The following is a 21,368-nucleotide window of genomic DNA, read 5'->3' on the forward strand; positions in this document are numbered from 1 at the left end:
GTTATTTTATTTCTTGATTTTATCATACCTGATTTACAGTTTGTCCCTTGGTGACAAACTCATTTCCGACCTTTACTCTGGGGTAGCACAAAGCCTTCAGCATATCAGCAGAGTTGAAACCCATCAGATAAGCAATCTTGTCAGCAACTGGAGATAAGACATTTAGTATGAAATTAATCCTAATGGCATATATGGAAAAAAAAAATCATAAAATAAATTGAAAAATAAAGGACAAACCCTCAGTGCCATCTGGCTCGGCCTGCTCCTCCCTCTGCTTCTGCTTGAACTTCATGTTGCCGTGATGCATGACAGCACCAGTCAACTTGTAGATGCCGACCTTTTCTTCTGGGGTGAATCCCAGGATATCAATGGCAGTCTGTTGGAAAATAGCTCTGGTTATTTAGTGCCCAGTACCACATTATGTACATCTGTGGAAATGATACAGTCTGTGTAAAACTGAAAAATATTTTCTTGTTCCAAGATTTCAACAACTTACATCTGTGGCAATGAACTCCTCTGTATCATCAATACTCTTCACAACGATTTCACCCTGGCTGATTGCGGGATAGTCGTATGGGTTGGTGGTAATAAGAAGCATCTCTAAACACAAACGAGATTAAAAAAAAATGATAAGTTCTACATTCAATAACACATGCTTATGGTTTGCAGGTCTCATTTCTCTGTCTATTATCTGAAAGGAAATATGACCGTACCTACAACCTCTGGTTTCTTGTTTGTCATGATCTGGTAGAAAATGTGGTAGCTTCTTTCAGCTGACAGCTGGAATGTTACTCTGGACTTCTCCAGCAGATCTATAAGATTGCATTGTAGTAATTGTATGAATTTATGTGAGAAACTACAAAATGAGGAGAAATTGGAGGGTTTCATTCTTACATGTTTCAATATCAGCTGAAGATAGTTTTCCAGTGGTACCAAAGTGGATTCTGATGAATTTACCCTAAACATGACAAGAGAAGATTAGAAAGGAGTTCATGCAATATGAGTTCCTAGAAATGAGTAAATAATGAACATATAGATCTCATATATACTTACAAAACGAGAGGAGTTGTCATTTCTTACAGTCTTGGCATTACCAAAGGCTTCCAGCAGTGGGTTAGCCTGGATGATTTGATCTTCCAGATTACCCTAAACATAAAGAGGTATAAAGATCCAGCAGACAACCAAAATGGGTAAAAGTGATAGAAACAAGCAAAAAGGGAAAAAAAAATCTGAAAAATGCACATCCTACCAGTGGCTACTACATGTTCTACTTTGGTGCATTGATTATACAAGTACAAGGCCCTTTAAGCCGGCCTGATCTAGCAGCTTTTTATTTAGTAAATAACATTCCAATTACATTAGCAGTTTCACAGACAGATACCAATACAGTTTGAGCCTGTATTTTCTTGAACACTGCAAAGATATATTATATATTAACTGTGAAGGACAGCAATGTAATCAGACCATAAGCTATATTTGTTGTCGTACTTGGCTTTCACAAATCTCTACGCGTTGACACTCAACACATCTCCCAAATTACATAACTTTGTTAACTCATATTTTCTATGTAATATAGTCCCTAAGAATGCAAAGATTTTTTTTAATATGTATACTATGACTTTAGTTTGTTTTCCAACAAGAGGATGTAGCATGCTATTACTTAGGATCATTCGACAATCTAACCACGTTGACCTTAAAAAAAAGCTTCCTAAACTAATAGTAACATATTTTTTTGCTGATATGCAGCTTTTATCGCCTTTTCCTTTTCACATTCTTTGTAGAAAATAATAATTTCACAATTTTTCTTTTACGTTGACTTTGGATATATGTACCGTATATTCATAATTAATCACCTCTAACTTGTCTTTTTCTCCAAATGAGTTAAGTTTAGTACTTTTAAACCTTTCATATAAGAGAGACCTGCCATGATTTTTACTAACTTACTAGTTAACACTGCCTTTGTACTCAAGATCTGGCCTTGTATTCAAGATTGGGCCTTGTACTCAAGATCTGACTTTTGTGATGTATGTGGGATAATGCCATAAATATATCATGTTTTCATCTCATCTTTATGCTGCTGCCTGACATTGAGTGCATTTGCTTAGCTAACCAACTCCTTTTCCAAGTATCTTTTAATTACATTTTATTAAAAGTTGAAATTTGAGTACAAACCTGTATAGCGCCGCTGGACTCCTTCTTCTTACCACTGTCACCAATAGCTGCAATTGTTGCAAAGTACTGGATGACACGCTTGGTGTTGACAGTCTTTCCAGCACCAGATTCGCCAGTAATCAGGACAGACTGATTTTCACGATCTACCAAATGCAAATGTGAATTTAAAACATGTATGTGGCTTCTGACCATATCAAACAAACATTCAGAATAACACAAGCACAGGTACCTGTGAGCATAAACTGATAAGCGTTATCAGAGATGGAGAAGATGTGTGGTGGGGCTTCCATACGCTTCTTGCCTCTGTAGCCAGCAACCACCATAGGGTCATACACTGGCAGCCACTTGTAGGGGTTGACAGTGACGCAGAAAAGCCCAGAGTATGTCTGTTGTATATTATAAAGTATATGATGTTAGTTTGTGAAGCAACTGTGATTTCCTAAAACGTCCCACTCCTTAAACTGAAACTCCATATTTTACCCCAAAATATAAAATCTATTGCCAGGCTGCTCTGGAGCATGCTATTTGCAGCATTTAGGACCCTTCACCTATTAGCAATTTACAAAGGAGGTTGGGTTTTAAAGCGAAGGACCGAGCGAGGTGTCTTGTTTTTTTTACATTTAGCAACCAAAATTGGACTTGCAGGCTAAAGCTGTTATTTTACTGGGTAGGTTTAACTTTATTAAGAAGTTTGGTTGCCAGTGATCAACTAATGCATAAAAGAATTCTACATTTTTTTTTTTTTATAGGATGTGTTATTAGGATTGTTGCAATAGTTCTTATCTACATTTTATTTTGACTCCTGTCATTTTATCTAGATATTGGGACTTACGTAGATCATCCAGGCTGCGTAACGCTCTTTGAGGTTATACAGTACAGAAGCTTCATTCAGGTGAGTCATCATCGCCATGTCTTCAATTTTATCGTACTTGGGAGGATTCTGGGGGTAAACTTGGCCTTCTTTGACTGTTACAGTCTGAAATGCAAAATAATATGTTTAATATATAGTTTTTAATCATGTTTAGTATTTTATTTATTCTGAAAAATATGCTAAAATAGTTACCCTGTTATCCTCAGTCTTTACAGTGATTTTTCCATCTTCCCGAGCGGTGACCAAACCCTTCACGTAAAGTTCCTTTTGATCATCTACGTAGCAGGTGTTCTTGGCATCAAACGGTTTGTTCTGGGCTGCCAGTCTTTCTTTATCACTCTTACGGAGGAACTGGGCGGCATCGCCGAAAACCGCCATTTCACCGTCACCCATGGTTGCTGGTTTCTGTATGAAAATGTCTTATTTATAATAATGCTTTAATAAGGTGATTTGTCACCTCCTTACTGCCTGTTTTATCCCTGGAAAGCTTGCACCACCGCGCCGAAATGTACGCAAATACAATTTTATTGTATCGCATTTGATGGGTATTAATGCCCACTGAACACAACGGGATCATTTTTGATGCAAAGCATTATTGTCGCAGCATGTCAATATAGCTGCCTTTGCAGCTTGGGGGGCCAATTGAGAGGTGGTAAAATTGTGCCTCATCTGCCGTTTTTGCTAGCACCACCCAAACTGCAAGTGTAAACTAAGCCATATTGTCATTGGTTAAGTAAATAGCAAGTGCTTATTAGGGCTCAGCTGTGATTATTACTCCTATACTCCTGTGAAGCTATACCTTTGCCTTAAGAAAGCCATACATTGTACAATTTTCTTACCCTCAACCATGGGTTGAGGGAAGGAACATTTTCTTGATTTGCTCATTAACGCAGTCAGTGTTCATGGAGGAATGACTCCAACTGTGCTATTGTAATCAGACAGCAGGAGGTTTCCCAGCTGGCAGAATACAATGATCACTACTGGCAGCTATAGCCACTGCCAGTGATCACATAAAAAAAAAAAAACAGACTAGTTGTACCTTGAAAAAAAACAACAAGCTGGTTGAACTTTAGTACCATCAGCTTGCCCATTGATGGAATGAAATTTGGCCAGTTCAGCAGGAACCAGAAAAATGTTGATCCGTCTATGGCCAGCCTTAGAGCAGGAACAACTAGCAAGATTTTACTGGAATTTCTAGTGCATAGCCAGCCAAAGAGAGACACAATTGAATCATATAATTTTTGTTATTATTGTCCAAACAATACAGGGAACTTAATTGCTGGACAGGATGTGAGTTAGAACACAGAGTATAATAGGATTTATTGTTGAGGTGGATACATTTTAGCACACCTCTATGGTCCACCACAGCTGGGAGGCCAGAGAGAACCACAAAACATAACATCCATTGGGGTGTTTGCTACTCCCTTCTGTTTAAACTGCAGCCTCAGTTGACCATAGAGCTGTGTGTTGTAGGGGGACATGGCAATTACAATGTTATAGCACCTGGAGAAACTCTACTGCTACTATATTACTGGCTACCCTGGTCAGAATACCCAAACAGCCATAAACAATCATAAATTCTCTCTTGATTTTTCAAAGGATGATGACAGGCACAGTACCACACACTATGCAAATTTCGTTCAGTTCATCAGGAAGCAGACGAAATTTGAACAGGGTCTGTCTAGCTTTAGATTCTCTCTTGGCTAGTATTGCTTTTATTCTCAGTTGACTTTGCCTTCCCGGTGACATTAGGGCTTTGCATTACATAGCTACATAGTCTGGTTAACTGGTTAAAAAAATACACAAGTCCATCTAGTTCAATCAATTCCATCTAGTTCAACCAGCGTTGAGTTGAACTGTTCCCTCTTAGGAGTACATTCCAAATATAAACCTATAAAGGTTCTACAAGGATGCCATTGAAAGTATCACCAACTATCAGCCAAGAGAGAATCTAAAGCTGGACACACACTGTTCAAATTTCGGCTGCTTTCTGAAGAAGCCGAAATTTGAACAGTGTGTGTCCAGCTTTAGATTCTCTCTTGGCTTTTATTGCTTTCTTTCACAGTTGAATTTGCCTTTCTGGTGACATTAGGGCTTTGCATTACATAGCTAGATAATTTGTCAGGTTGAAAAAAGACACAAGTCCATCTAGTTCAACCAATTCCATTTAGTTCAACCAGCATTGAGCTGAACTGTTCCCTTTTAGGAGTGCATTCCAAATATAAACCTAGAAAGGTTGTACTAAGATGCCATTGAAACTATCACCAAGAGAGTTTTTCAACCAGACTAACTATGTAGCTAGGTAATGCAAAGCCCTAATGTCACCAGGAAGGCAAAGTGAACTGAGAAAAAAAGCAATAACAGCCAAGAGAGAATCTAAAGCTGGAAAGAAATCTGTTCAAATTTCAGCTGCTTCTTGAAGCAGCTGAAATTTGAACACTTCTTGAAGTAGCCGAAATTTGAACAGTGTGTGTCCAGCTTTAGATTCTCTCTTGGCTGTTATTGCTTTTTTTCTCAGTTCACTTTGCCTTCCTGGTGACATTAGGGCTTTGCATTACCTAACTACATAGTTAGTCTGGTTGAAAAAAAGACACAAGTCCATCTAGTTCAACCAATTTCATCTAGTTCAACCAGCATTCCGCTGAACTGTTCCCTCTTAGGAGTACATTCCCATTATAAACCTATAAAGGTTCTACTAGGATGCCATTGAAACTATCACCAGCCCTCCAAGCAAAACCTTTGCAAAGAGGGGAAGCAGAAAGTTCAGTGCAATGTCATCGGGACAGCAAACAACGGGGATCCTCCTAGGGGAACCAACAGCATTATTTTTCAGCTAATCTAAAGCAATCTCTCTACAGTTAATCTAAAGTATCAGTTAATCTATCCAGTGTTTGACCACTTACCCGTTAGAACTTCTTAAGATGAAAAAAGTACGATGGCCCCCCTAAAAAGAGAAAAGAAAGACAATTCAATTAAGAAATATTACAATTATAAATTAATATTTACAGCATTTTCATTTGCAAGATCCTATGTTCTACAAAATAACTAATATTTCTTTACATATGTAATCTAAAGCATATTGTGAGCCTCCAAAGTGTGAGTCTCCAGTTTTCATTTACAATGAATATCTATATTATGTTGTATTACTATTACTGATTTTGATGCACAGCCCAATTTTTAAACTGTTGGCATACTTTTTTTCTAAGTGTGGGAATGAGCTACAAGATCTGAGATGGTAGAATACACAGCCTGCTTGAAGACTACTCACCCAAACTGAGAGGTAACGAGCTTAGGTCTCTGGGGACTCGGCTTATATACTGTAGGCCAGCCCCTGTGCCTACTCAGATTGCTCCACATATGGACGTGGGCTTTACGTTGCCTTAACTGAGCGCTCGGACCCATAGTTGTCTGTTCATCACAAGTAAAAATAACCAGCATATTTCAGCAGGGGACTCTTGAGTACTCCGTTGTTGAAAGCCACATTTGCAGTCTATCATTTAGGAAAGGATTGTTTTACACTGAGCTAAGGAAGCTGTGAATGAAGGAAAACTCACACCTAAAATAGAATCTCTTATCTCTTTATGTAACGTACATGTTGACTCTGCTTTTGACTGTCAACAAAAATGGCATTGAAAAAAATAAGATAGACTTTATGTAATTTATTAATGAGCCTATAGGTGTGATGATGACTGATATGAAAAACATAGGGATAAAAATAATTATTGATTTTTTTTCACATGGTAAAAGCAGAATTTGTATTTAGATAACGGCTTTTGAAACAAACCCTGTAGAGTTAAAATGTATCTACTTATCTTTTAAATTTTATTATTAAAAGTTCTGATTTTTTGAGTTAAAGAGGTTGTAAACCTCGAGGAAAAAAAAATCCAAAAAAGACATAAGGCATCGCATCTCTTAATGTAACGTACATGTTGACTCTATTTTTGACTGTCAACAAAAATGGCATTGAAAAAAAAAATAAGATAGACTTTAGACCTTTGTATTTTATTAATGATCCTATAGGTGCGATGATGACTGATATGAAAACTATAGGGATAAAAAAAATATTGTTTTTTTTCACATCGCAAAAGCAGTTTTTGTATTTAGATAACGGCTTTTGAAACAAACCCCGTAGAGTTAAAAAAAATACCTTTTTTTAAATTTGATTATTAAAAGTTCAGGTTTTAAGCGTATAATGTTAAAGAGGTTGTAAACCTTGAGGAAAAAAAAGCCCAAAAAGACATAAGGCATCACATACTAGCTCATTATTAAATACTTACCTTAGAACAAAGCCCTCCTGTGGCGCCTGCACACACCGCTGCGGCCGCTGACATCTTCCCTGGTGTTTCTTCCAGGTTCACGGGGCTCCGGCACTGTGAGTGTGCGCATGTGCACTGGAGCTGCCATTTACGACACAGGCTTTGAAGGTCCGGCATGGTAAGCTGGACCTTCAGAGCGCATGCAGGGCTGGTGCAAGGATTTTTGACACCCTAGGCGAAACCTCATTTTTCCACCCCCTTGGCTCTGAACCTGACTACACCCCCTTTTCCCTGCCCCTGTAATAAATGTAACCTACCTGACCATTTCACTGACCTACCTGATCCCTACACTGACCTACCTGACACATACAGTGACCCACCTACCTAAACACTACAATGACTACCTGACACATACAGTGACCCACCTGCCTGACCACTACATTGACCTACCTGACACATACACTGACCCACCTACCTGACACATACACTGACCCACCTACCTGACACACACAGTGACCTGTCTGACCACTACACTGACCTACCTGAGACATACAGTGACCACCTACCTGACTACTATACTGACCTACCTGACCCACTTACCTGACACATACACTGGACCACCTACCTGACACATACACTGATCTACCTGACCCATACACTGACCTAGGTACCTAACCCGTACACTGACCTACCTGACCCATACACTGACCTGCTTGACCCACCAACCTGACACATACACTGACTCCTACTTTCTTCACTACTCACGCCCCCAATCCCCCACACACAGCTAGATGTAGATTGGAGAGGATCCATCCTCCCCCTTACCTCTGCTCTTCATTGCTTGATTGATCATCACATCAGGGCTCTCCTCAGCAGTGGGCGGGCAGTATTGCTTAGGAGTCCCTGCCAGCTGCTCCATGGTGTCCCTGCCAGCGCTGCCATCCAGCTGCTCCAAGTTGTCCCTGCCAGTCTGGAGGCCAGCTAACAGACGCTGCACCTCTCTCAATGCTCCCATCTTCACCAAGCCCCACCCCTCCACTGCACTCAAACAGACACACATTGCCGCACCAGAGGGACTGGCTGGAGTAAAGGAGTCCTGGAGTGGTGCTGTGAGATATTACTGTGTGAGGAGATGTGACAGCGGGAAGCTCAGAGGTACAGCTTATTGTCAGTATGCAGCAAATGTGTTCCCAGGGACAGCCGGCCTGGTCCCGAGCTCACACATGCCTGGAGCTTCATCGGGACAGAGGCCATGGAGGCGCCCTAGGTGATAGTGCCCCCTAGGAGGCTGCCTACTTCACCTAGTGGTAGCACTGGGCCTGAGCGCATGCACTGATGACGCCATCAGCTGCATGCACTCTGACTATCTCCTAAACTGTAGGTACAATTACAAAAAAGGACTTTACTTCCTACTTAATGTGAAATTTTAATTAAAGGTAAATTACATTTAAATTTTACATTACACAAAATCACATTTTTGGAAATAGTTTATTCTATCTTTTAATGTGACAACACTGAAGAAATTACACTTTGCTACAATGTAAAGTAGTGAGTGTACAGCTTGTATAACAACAGTGTAAATATGCTGTCCCCTCAAAATAACGCAACACACAGCCATAAATGTCTAAACCACTAGCAACAAAAGTGAGTACACCTCTAAGGGCACAATGGTAAAGCGCCGCTAGTTTTAGTGTCGCTTTACCGTCATTTTAGCAGTGCTAAAAAGGGTTAAAAGCGCCCGCAAAACTCCGATGCTGAATCGCTTTGCAGGCGTTTCGGCTGCACTGCCCATTGATTTCAATGCCAGGGGCAGTTTAGGATGCCCCAAAGATGCTGCTTGCAGGACTTTTTTTCCTGTCCTGCAAGCGCACCACCCCAGTGTGAAATGACTCAGGCTCTCACACTGGAGCTGTAGGGGAGGCGTTTTTCAGGCAGTTTACAGGTGCTATTTTTAGCCCTTTAGCACCTAAAAAACACCTGAATGTGAAGTAGCCTAAGTGAAAATGTTCAAATTGAGCCCAAAGTGTCAATATTTTGTGTGGCCACCATTATTTTCCAGCACTGCCTTAACCCTCTTGGGCATAGAGTTCACCAGAGCTTCACAGGTTGCCACTGGAGTCCTCTTCCACTCCTCCATGATGATATCACAGAGCTGGTGGATGTAATGCCGCGTACACACGATCAAACAAGTGGGTGGAAAAGTCCGGCAAACTCAAGTCCGCCAAACAATCCCCCCGTGTGTAGCCTCCGGCATACTTTTTTGACCCGAAAGTACGGCGGATTTAGAATGTAGTTTTATTTTTTATTTTTATTCTTTTTATTGAGTTTGCAATAACATAAAACAACTTACAGCCTATTGGGCATACCCAGGCTGATTACTACTACAACCCCCTAAGTCAACAATAACAACAAACCCCCCCCTCCCCCCCCCAATATACCGCCACCGGCGTATACAACCAAAGATAAACCCAACGTACACTCTAGCACCACTGCTCACTGCTCAGGACAATCTTCAAATTCGCTCATGCTCTACTGCAGGCTGTAGGTCATCCCAGGATGAAGCATGCAAGCCTTCGCCCCCCCCCCCAACCAACCCCCCACTACCCCTGTAAGGAGGACCCAGGGCTAAAGACGTGTTAAAACCTTAGAACGCCACCACTAAGCCCTAATGAAATATTGTCAGTCAGCACTCGAATCAGCATTGGTGTCTTGTGACTCCGTCCAAATGTCCCATACTTTATGAAATTTAGCTCCGCATCCGCGCGAAAGATAGGTGGCCTTGTATAGTGGAAGAGCCGTGTTCACTAAACTCTTCCAAAAATTAATAGAGGGGGCCAACGGAGCCTTCCACTTAAGAACAATAGACTTACGGGCATAGTATAACAATAATCCCAGGAGTGTTCTGAGCGCTCGGCGTGGGGCCAGCGATCCGACCAGACCCAAAAGACATATTTCAACAGACAACGGTACTGCTACGGTGGTAACCGACCGAATAAAGTTAGTCACCTCCACCCAAAAAATAGCTATTTGAGGACAGCCCCAGAATACATGTATAAAATCCGCTGAGGGTGAGTTGCATCTCCAACAGGAGGCAGGGACAGATGGGTAGATTCTATGGAGACGTTGCGGAGTATAATATACCCTATGCACTATTTTAAATTGCACTAATCTATCCCTGGCTGACACTAACTGTAAAAAAGGATACTCCCAGACGTCCTCCCAGTCCTCTGTGTCCAGAGAGGAGGAATCCGCCTCCCACTTTGCTCTCAGGATTTCGAGACCGGTATGAACATTCGGGAGCAAAACCTTGTATATGGCCGACAGACGTTTAGACAGATCATCGTCCCTGAGCAGAGTCTCTAGCCTCGAAGTGTAGAACGCCACTGGGGCGTTTCCAAACTGTGTTCGAAAGGCATGGTTAAGTTGCAGGAACCTGAATAAATGTGAGTTAGGCAAAGCGTACTGTTGCTTCAGCCTGTCAAAGGTCTGTATTTTACCCTCAAAACAAAGTTGCTCGATATATTTAATACCCCTGTTGGCCCACACACTAGGATCAGGAACAGAACCAAATTCCGGTAAATTGGGATTAAACCAAAGAGGACTATGCGGAGAGATGTGCCCCGAAGGTACGGGGCGCATCGAGCTAGCTATGATCCATGCCCTCACAACCGCCTGCATTGCGGAAGTAAGAGGGAACGGGGCCTGAAGACCTCGATACATTAAATTCCTCAGTGCTTCATATGACCCCAACCACGCCGCCTCCAGTACCACCGCCGCATTGGACTCATCCGAAACCAGCCAATTGTGAGCATGGGACAGAAGGGCCGCCACATAATAGGAGTGTAGGTCCGGGCATGCCAAACCACCCTCCCCCCAAGGCCTCTGCAACACCGTCAGCCGAAACCTCGGCTGACCAACGCCCCAGAGAAACGACACCAGGAGAGAGTTGATAATGCGGAATATTTTTTTAGGAATCCAGATTGGGGCATGTCTGAGAACATAGAGGAAGGCAGGCAACAGCTTCATCTTGAATAAATTAATCCTCCCAACCAAGGTGAGAGGGAGATGAGACCACGCCTTCAGTCTAGTCCTCATCCTCTGCACCAATGGATCCAGATTAAGGGCACAAAAATCAGAGGTAGAGGAGGAGATATAAATCCCCAAGTATTTGATTGTGTCCGTCCACACTAATGGTAGGTCGGGATCTGCTGCCGCTTTAGCCCCCCTGTCTATGGGCATGATTTGAGACTTGTCCCAATTTACCTTCAATCCCGAACACTCAGTGAAGTGGGAAAGAATAAGTAGTGTCTCCCGGAGAGACTGGGCAGGGTCACTTAAAAAAAGTATGAGATCGTCTGCATATAAAGCTACCTTTTCTTGTAAGGAACCCACCCGTATCCCACGAACCCCCTCCGCCCTCCTGATGGCCGACGCAAGCGGCTCCATCGCCAGGGCAAAAAGAGCCGGTGACAACGGGCAACCCTGCCTCGTTCCCCTCCGGACAGCGAAAGGCGCCGACAAGGCACCACCCATCTTAATCTGTGCCAAGGGCTCCTTATATAAAACATGAATCCATTTACGAAATTCCTCTCCAAAACCCATAACCTCCAGCACCAGGGCCATAAACTGCCATGCCACGGAATCAAAAGCTTTTTCGATATCCAATGACACTATTACCCTCGTGGAAGACTCGGTGGTCGGCAACTGCAAATGAGTAAAAACTCTTCGCAAATTTATATCTGTGGACTTCCCTGGCATAAATCCGGTCTGGTCTATATCAATCAGGGATGGCAGGACCGTTCGTAACCTGGTGGCCAGCATTTTTGTCAAAATCTTCAGGTCAAAATTTAGCAGGGAAATCGGTCTATAAGAAGCACAGAGGGAGATGTCCTTGCCAGGCTTGGGGATAAGCACTATGTGTGCTTGATACATGGACGGAGGGAGTGTCATCTGAGCTTTACTGTCAGAGAACACTTTCAACAATTTGGGAGCGACCAGCGGGCGTACAACCTGTACCACTCGCCAGGTAGGCCATCGGGCCCAGGTGTCTTCCCGCCAGGCAATGAGCAAATTGCCTCTTCTATTTCCTCCAAAGTAAAATCCTGGTCTAGAAATGCACAATCCTCTTGCGATAGAGTGGGCAAATCCAGAGAGGAGAGAAACTCCCTCTGCTCTGCCACCGATCCCCCGGGGACCGCAGCATACAGTTTTTCATAAAAGGTTCTAAATTCAGTAAGTATTTGATCAGGTGCGGACACCAACTGACCATCAGGCCCTCGGATCTCCGAAACCACTGTCTGAAACTTAGAGTCAGTCACTAAATTCGCAAGAAGCTTACTGTTTTTGTCCCCGGATTCAAAGATTTTCCCCGCCAGGGACTTCAAATCTAAATGAGTAGCCTCAGCTAGGTGAAGGGACAAGGCCCGCCGTGAGTCAGCCAATCGAGTAAAGCGCTCCAAGGTCGGCGAGTCGGAAAACGCCTCAGCCGCCTCGGCCTCGCCCCCCTCGAGCGTCCGCAACTGGGACGACAGCTCAGAGCGGACCGCCTTAATAGCCGAAATATATTCTCCTCTGGTGTTGGCCTTAAAGGCGTCCCAAACCATCTGTGTCGAGGTTGAATCTTCGTTCAACTCCCAGTATTGTGTCAGTTTAGGAGCGACCTCCTCCCCCACCCGCAAATCCTGCACCCATTTGGGCGCCAGGCGCCAACAAACAGTACCTCTGGCGGTCGACAACTGTAGGGTAACCTCCAAAGGTGCATGATCAGAGAGACCTGCAGGCAAATACAGTGCCCCCCTCACCGATGTCAGGGCCCCAGAGTTGCCGAAGGCCATGTCTATCCTGGAACCCGATTTATGTGTAAAGGAATGGAAAGAGTAGGCCCTAGCACCCGCATGCTTCCATCTCCAGATCTCAGTATAGTTAAAAGTTTGAGCCCACTGCAGCAGCTCTGGCGAAAATACCCTATTTGGGTTGGACGAATCCAGAGATGGATCCAAGATGGAATTAAAATCCCCTGCTATATACAACCTGGAGAATTGGAGGGGAGCCAGCAGTTCACTAATCTTATACAAGACCTGCGGATGGAAGGGGGGGGGGCAGGTATACATTAACGAAGGCATAAACCACCTGGCCAATCTCTAGCAACAGGATAAGGAATCTGCCTCCTTGATCAGTGTGCAGGTGAACAACCTTATAAGCCAAAGACTTACTTAGCAAGATGGCCACACCCCTCGCATAGCTAGAATACGTAGCATGGAACGCTTGTCTCACCCAGGGCCTGCGCAGTGCTAGTATTTTATTCCCCAGAAGGTGAGTCTCCTGGAGAAAAAAGATATGGGGTCTATGACTATTCAGGTATTTAAACATCAAGGCCCTCTTAACCTTATCATTAAGACCCCGAACATTCCAAGACACCAGTCTCAAATCCATTGAAACAGCTGGTAACATATGATAACATAGCAATATCTACACAATAACCCCTTATCCCGCCAGTGAGCATGACACATGGAAGTATAGCATACAGAACAGATACGATAAACAGTGGATTCAGAGTGCACATTGGAAAAAAAAAACAAAGAAAGGGAATTAAAACAACAAAAGAGAAGAAAAAAAGAAAACCCACAACTCCCTACCAGCCAAGAGTGCCCCAATTGGGGAAAAACAAAAAACAATTGGGCACTAAAAAACATGGCCAGTTTAATACACAAAACCTAACCAAAACTTAAACCTCCAGACTTTAGACAAAAAAAGAAAGTTCCAAAGCAGCGGCCGCACTAAGCCGCTTATTCTTTGTCAGGTCAATAAGCCCTGTAATGAGGGGGAAGAACTGATAAGTCCTTAAGTGTCCCACGTCCGGGGAGCTCCGAGCTAAAAGGAGGTAGTTAACGGACCTATAACAAAAAACCAAAACAAAGCAGAGTCAGGCAGGATCAACTTGAGAGATGGCAAAGCACCGCAGCTGCCCTAGGAGAGGCGGAGGGCAGTACGCCATCCGCCAGCAGGAAGGATGAAAAAAGAAAAAAAAAAAAACCCGCCCACCCATCCAGTGGATAAGCAGTATCCCGTGAGTTCCGCAGCTGCAGTGTCAACAACCCGCCAGCAAAAAAAATAAAAACAAAAAACAAAAAGGGCCAGGAGCCCATATCAGGATAATAAAGCAGGCAAGTAGTACCCCCCATCAACGTAGGGATAGCTGTAGAAGATTAGCGTAGAGTGATCAGCCAGTCATTTGCTTCCTCCGGGGTGTCAAAGAACTTCACTGATCCGTTATAAGGCACCCGAAGGCGGCTGGGGTATAACATGCTGTATTTAATATCCTTGTCCCGTAGGCGCCTGCGGACATCATTAAAGGACCTTCTCTTGCGCTGCAAATCTGCAGAGAAGTCCGGGAACAGTAGAATTGAGGAGTTGCCATATGGTAGAGAAGGGAGCTTACGAGCTGCGGAGAGGATCCTATCCCGGTCCCTAAAATTCAAAAAGCGGACCAGGAAGGGTCGGGGATTTGCCTCTGGGATGTAACGTCCTGTAGGAACCCGATGAGCACGCTCAACAACATATGTCAGGGAGACTTCCGGGAGGCTCAACAGCTTCTTGAAAAAATCTTCAGCAAACTCCGCTGGCCGGTCAACCTCCTCTCCCTCCGGCAGACCTAAGACACGGATATTGTTGCGTCTTGCTCTATTCTCCGCATCATCAGCCTTAGCGACAAGCAGTTGCACCGTGCGTTGCAGGTCCGCTATGTTGTTGGTCTGGGTAGCCGTGAGGTCCTCAGCTGCAGAGATTCGTGATTCTGATTCAGTCAGCCTGCCCCTGATCTTGTCCAGGTCATTCCTAATAAGATTCCATTCTTCTGCAAGGCGGTCGATACGTACCAGCATAGAGGTTTTACTTTGTTCAATAGCAGCTAGTATCACCGCAGTACTGTCCTGGGAGGGAGGGGTAGGCAAAGCCGCCCCAGAGGGAGAACCGGACTCCATGGCTAATTCCGCAAGCAGCGACTGCACCCTCCCAATAAGAGAGGGATCTGGCTGAGCGGGCGGATCAGGAGCAGGACAGCTCAGTGCAGAAGAGCTCTTAGGCCGGTGTTTAGGGCCCATGAAGGGGATGTAGGCTGTAGGCGTCCTTGAGCCTCCGCTCCTCACAGTTGCAATCCTATGGTAGCAAGGCTCAGTCAGTGACACTATATGGCAGGGCCCAGGGAGCTGGATGGATGGATGCAATGCTTGTCATAGAAGGGTGATTGCCGGGGCCCTCAGACTGTGCACCAGAACCGCCCCCCCTAAAAGGGGTAGCTGTGTCCAGGAAGAGAGGAAGGGAGCCGATTCCAGACTGCAGGGGTCAGGCCGACCACAGCACTCCCCCTCCAGCCACTGGGTAAGGGCTGTAAGTGACTCCCAGGCTGCGTTAGGCCAGACTAGGCCAGGGCAATTATAATGTCTCCACAGCCCCCCCACCAGCCAGGATGGTCATGCAGGTGAGAGTCCCCCACCGGCCGACAGCCGCCTCCGCCGCTCCGCTGGCCGATCGCGGCGCTCCCCCGCCGGCCGGCCGTCCAGGAAAGTCCGGTCCGCGGCAGGCTTCACTAGGCCGCGCTAGGCCGCAGGCCCGAAAATCAACGCCGGCGTTCCGCGGAACAACGGGACAGTCCAGGGACACAAGGGGGCAGTGGATGGATGGAGAGGAGCTTCCTACCTCTCCCACAGGCCTCGGATCAGCCCCGATTGCCCCGCACAGGCCGGGAAGATGGCGTCCGGCACGAGGAGGATGAGTGGCCGAATCCTGGGCTCCACGGTCCCCCCACTCCACAATTTCCCCGCAGGATAAAGCGCAGCAGGACAGTAGTTCCTCCAGCCCAGAAATCTCTCCGTTTGGGCCGATAGATTAGCAGGATGGCACAGGATGATGAATCGGACAGCCGGAGCTCCCCAAACACACGTCCGCTCTTACTTACATTCGGACACGCCCCGTTAGAATGTAGTTTTACACTCCAATCTTCCCGCCGGACTTGCATTTCGGCGGACAATCCGGCCGTGTGTATGCCAGTCCGCCGTACTTTCAAAATGAGCGAACTTTTCCCGCCCGGAGAAAAGTCCGCTCATTTCGAGCGGGTCTCCAGGTAGGCGGGGCCCGCGAAGGACACGTCGCTGGCCCCACCGCCTGGTATGGACTTAAAGGGGAACCCCAACACCGAAAAAAATCGGCGTGGGGGTCCCACCTAGGTCCACATCAGACCCTTGTCCGAGCACGCTACCCGGCCGGCCAGGAAAGGGGGGGACGAGCGAGCGCCCCCCCCTCCTGAGCCGTACCAGGCCGCGTGCCCTCAACATGGGGGGTGCCTTGGGGAAGGGGGGGCCCCGCGGCCCCCCCACCCCAAAGCACCTTGTCCCCATGTTGATGAGGACAAGGGCCAGGTCTGTGGGCGGGGGACTTATCGGAATCCGGGAGCCCCTTTAATAAGGGGCCCCTGGATACCGGCCTCCCACCCTATGTGAATGAGTATGGGGTACAATGTACCCCTACCCATTCACCTGTAAAATAAAAGTACAAAAAAAACACAACACACAAGATAAAATAATTTATTGCACAGCTCCGGGGGTCTTCCGTCTTCGGGGGGGGGGGGGTCTTCTCGCCGGACTCCGCTATCTTCTTGTAGCTCTTTTGCTAGCGGAGGAGCCCGGCTTTCTTCCTCGCCACCGGCCTCTTCTTCCAACTTCGGGGGTCTTGTCCCCCTCTTCGGTTCTTCTGCCGGGCCACCGCACCTTCTTATAGCTCTTTTACAGGCGGTGGCCCGGTCTTCTGTCGTCGTCGCCGCCGCCGCCTTCCGCTCTTCTCTTCTTCTTCTTCTTCAGATGTTGCTTCGCCGAGTCCTCCACTCGCAATGACTGGGACCAGGCGTGCTGCGACTTATATAGGGACAAGGGGCGGGGTCTTCGGTTGATGTCACATGGGTTCATGTCACATGGTGACCCCGCCCCCTTACGATGTCACAGTCCCGGAGGATGCTGGGACTGTCGCCATGTGACATGAACCCATGTGACATGAACCCATGTGACATCAACCGAAGACCCCGCCCCTTGTCCCTATATAAGTCGATGCGCGCCTGGTCCCCGTCATTGTGAGCGGAGGACTCGGCGAGGCAACATCAGAAGAAGAAGAGAAGAAGAGAAGAACGGAAGGCGGTGGCGGCGGCGGCGACAGAAGACCGGGCCACCGCCTGTAAAAGAGCTAGAAGAAGGCGCTGTGGCCAGGCAGAAGAACCGAAGAGGGGGACAAGACCCCCGAAGTCGGAAGAAAGCCGTGCTCCTCCGCTAGCAAAAGAGCTACAAGAAGATAGCGGAGGAGTCCGGCGAGAAGACCCCCGAAGACAGAAGACCCCCGGAGCTGTGCAATAAATTACTTTATCTTGTGTGTTGTGTTTTTTTGTACTTTTATTTTACAGGTGAATGGGTAGGGGTACATTGTACCCCATACTCATTCACATAGGGTGGGGGGCCGGTATCCGGAGGCCCCCTTATTAAAGGGGGCTCCCGGATTCCGATAAGCCCCCCCGCCCGCAGACCCCGACAACCAACGGCCAGGGTTGTTGGGAAGAGGCCCTTGTCCTCATCAACATGGAGACAAGGTGCTTTGGGGTGGGGGGGCCACGTGGCCCCCCATGTTGAGGGCCTGGTACGGCTCAGGAGGGGGGGGGCGCTCGCTCGTCCCCCCCTTTCTTGGCCGGCCGGGTAGCGTGCTCGGACAAAGGTCTGATGTGGACCTGGGGGGGACCCCCACGCCGATTTTTTTCGGCGTTGGGGTTCCCCTTTAAGTCCATACCAGGCGGCGGGGCCAGCGACGTATCCTTCGCGGGCCCCGCCTACCTGGAGACGCGCTCGAAATGAGTGGACTTTCCTCCGCGTGTGTGGGCGAGTCCGTTCATTTCAAAAGTAGGGCGGATAGTACGGCGGACTTAGTATGCCATATTACTCCGCTGAAAAAGTGCCGTGTGTGGGCAAGTAGCCCGTTCGGAAAGTCCGACGGACAGTCTGGCGGGAAGTCCGCCAGACTAAGTACGTCGGTCAGACAGCTACGTGTGTACGTGGCTTTAGAGACCTTGCACTCCTCCACCTTCCATTTGAGGATGTCCCACAGAGACCTTATGACACTGACAAATCACATGACACCAGGGAGGGTAAATGCCTAATTGGGCCCAATTTGCACATTTTCACTTAGGGGTGTACTCACTTTTGTTGCCAGCAGTTTAGACATTAATGTCTGTGTGTTGAGTTATTTTGAGGGGACAGAAATTTTACACTGTTATACAAGATGTACACTCACTACTTTACCAAAGTGTCATTTCTTCAGTGCTGCCACATGAAAATATATAATAAAATATTTACAAAAATGTGAGGGGTGTACTCACTTTTGTGAGATACTGTATATATATATATATGTGTATATATATATATATATATATATATATACAGTGCCTTGAGAAAGTATTCGGCCCCCTTGAACTTTTCAACCTTTTGCCACATTTCAGGCTTCAAACATAAAGATATAACATTTTAATTTTTTTGTGAAGAATCACCAACGAGTGGGACACGATTGTGAAGTGGAACGAAATCTATTGGATATTTTAAATTTTTTTAGCAAATTAAAAACTGAAAAGTGGTGCGTGCAAAATTATTCGGCCCCTTTACTTTCAGTGCAGCAAACTCACTCCAGAAGTTCAGCGAGGATCTCTGAATGATCCAGTGTTGTCCTAAACGACTGATGGTGATAAATAGAATCCACCTGTGTGTAATAAAGTCTCTGTATAAATGCACCTGCACTGTGATAGTCTCAGGGTTCTGTTGAGAAGCATCATGAAGACCAAGGAACACACCAGGCAGGTCCGTAATACTGTTGTGGAGAAGTTTAAACCCGGATTTGGATACAAAAAGATTTCCCAAGCTTTAAACATCCCAAGGAGCACTGTTCAAGCGATCATTTTGAAATGGAAGGAATATCAGACCACTGCAAATCTACCAAGACCTAGCCTTCCCTCTAAACTTTCAGCTCAGACAAGGAGAAGACTGATCAGAGATGCAGCCAAGAGGCCCATGATCACTCTGGATGAACTGCAGAGAACTACAGCTGAGGTGGGAGAGTCTGTCCATAGGACAACAATCAGTCGTACACTGCACAAATCTGGCCTTTATGGAAGAGTGGCAAGAAGAAAGCCATTTCTCAAACATATCCATAAAAAGTCTTGTCTAAAGTTTTCCACAAGCCACCTGTGAGACACACCAAACATGTGGAAGAAGGTGCTCTGGTCAGATGAAACCAAAATCCAACTTTTTGCCCACAATGCAAAACGATATGTTTGGCGTAAAAGCAACACAGCTCATCACTCTCAACACACCATCCCCACTGTCAAACATGGTGGTGGCAGCATCATGGTTTGGGCCTGCTTTTCTTCAGCAGGGACAGGGAAGATGGTTAAAATTGAGGGGAAGATGGATGCAGCCAAATACAGGACCATTCTGGATGAAAACCTGTTGGAGTCTGCAAAAGACCTGAAACTGGGACGGAGATTTATCTTCCAACAAGACAATGATCCCAAACATACAGCAAAATCTACAAAGGAATGGTTCACAAATAAACGTATCCAGGTGTTAGAATGGCCAAGTCAAAGTCCAGACCTGAATCCAATTGAGAATCTGTGGAAAGAGCTAAAAACTGCTGCTCACAAACCAACCTCACTGAGCTCGAGCTGTTTTGCAAGGAAGAATGGACAAGAATTTAGGTCTCTCGATGTGCAAAACTGATAGAGACATACCCCAAGCGACTTGCAGCTGTAATCGCAGCAAAAGGTGGCTCTACAAAGTATTAACACAAGGGGGCCGAATAATTTTGCATGCCCCACTTTTCATTTTTTTATTAGCTAAAAAAGTTTCAAAAATCCAATAGAATTCATTCCACTTCACAATTGTGTCCCACTTGTTGGTGATTCTTCACAAAAAATAAAAATGTTATATCTTTATGTTTAAAGCCTGAAATGTGGCAAATAGTTGAAAAGTTCAAGGGGGCCGAATACTTTCGCAAGGCACTGTGTATATATATATATATATATATATATATATATATATATATATAATCTGTACACAATTCTTCTGCATTCAGGAGAGGGAGGTTGAAGCAGTTAGCAGTAGCAGCTGCTAAGCTCTGCTAAGGCCTGGTTCACATCTATGCATATGTGTGAACCAGTTCTAAAAGCTTATGTGTACATTGACGCATTGCTTTTTAGGCCTGGTTCGAACCTATGTATTTTTTGGTCCTTTTTGAAGAAACATACTACAATTCATTTACCCCTTTAACCACTTGAGTCAATTGACGGCTACAGCGCGGATCTCCTTTTCCGGGACTACGTCAATAGTCGACGTAGGCGCGGCACGCTCTGTGATTGGCGAGTCTACGAGACTCGCCTGATCACCGATCCGTGCAAGGGGTCGATCCCGACCCCTTATCACATGATCAGCTGTCAGCCAATGACAGCTGATCATGTGATATAACGGAGCCGGTAATCGGCTATTATTCCTCCTCGCGCTGTCAGCGCGAGGAGAAAAAAAAAAGCCGATCATCAGTCCCGATCATGGCCAGCAATGCTAGTGCCCACCTGCAACCCTGTCAGTGCCCACCTGCCCCTGCCAGTGCAACAATAAAAAAAAGTAAGTGCCCCCATCAGTGCCACCCAGCAGTGCCCATAGTGCTACCCAGCAGTGCCCACAGTGCCACCCAGCAGTGCCCACAGTGCCACCCAGCAGTGCCCACAATCTGCCTTAACAAAGGTGCTGCACCCGTGCCACATATCCGTGCCCATCAGTGTCATCTACCAGTGCCCAGCAGTGCCGCCCATCAGTGCCCAGCAGTGCCACCTATCAGAGCCACCTATCAGTGCCCCCTATCAGTGCCCATCAGTCCCATCTATCAGTGGTACCTATCAGTGCCCATCCGTGCCACCCATCCGTGCCACCCATCTGTGCCACCCATCCGTGCCATCTTATAAGCCCATCTTTGCCCATCAGTGCCGCCTTATCTGTGCC

General features: G+C 46.0%; 1 protein-coding gene across 1 annotated transcript in view; it reads right to left on the reverse strand.

Moving 5' to 3' along the window:
• LOC143987625 (uncharacterized) overlaps nt 1-21,368 on the reverse strand; it is a 79,113-nt gene that overhangs the window by 8,094 nt on the left and 49,651 nt on the right. Inside the window, exons 40-52 of the mRNA XM_077486508.1 lie at nt 10,513-10,732; nt 5,947-5,987; nt 5,763-5,847; nt 3,236-3,448; nt 3,005-3,148; nt 2,402-2,558; nt 2,173-2,315; nt 1,054-1,146; nt 895-958; nt 714-812; nt 497-600; nt 238-376; nt 29-147 (exon numbers count right to left, since the gene is read on the reverse strand). Coding sequence (XP_077342634.1) covers nt 29-147; nt 238-376; nt 497-600; nt 714-812; nt 895-958; nt 1,054-1,146; nt 2,173-2,315; nt 2,402-2,558; nt 3,005-3,148; nt 3,236-3,448; nt 5,763-5,847; nt 5,947-5,987; nt 10,513-10,732 — 1,621 coding nt within the window. The remainder of the gene's footprint in view (nt 1-28; nt 148-237; nt 377-496; nt 601-713; nt 813-894; nt 959-1,053; nt 1,147-2,172; nt 2,316-2,401; nt 2,559-3,004; nt 3,149-3,235; nt 3,449-5,762; nt 5,848-5,946; nt 5,988-10,512; nt 10,733-21,368) is intronic.

The sequence above is a fragment of the Lithobates pipiens genome, unplaced genomic scaffold, assembly GCF_037356315.1.
Source record: "Lithobates pipiens isolate NorthernLeopardFrog02 unplaced genomic scaffold, aLitPip1_a1.2 Scaffold_1, whole genome shotgun sequence".
In the NCBI taxonomy this organism is placed as follows: Eukaryota; Metazoa; Chordata; class Amphibia; order Anura; family Ranidae; genus Lithobates; species Lithobates pipiens.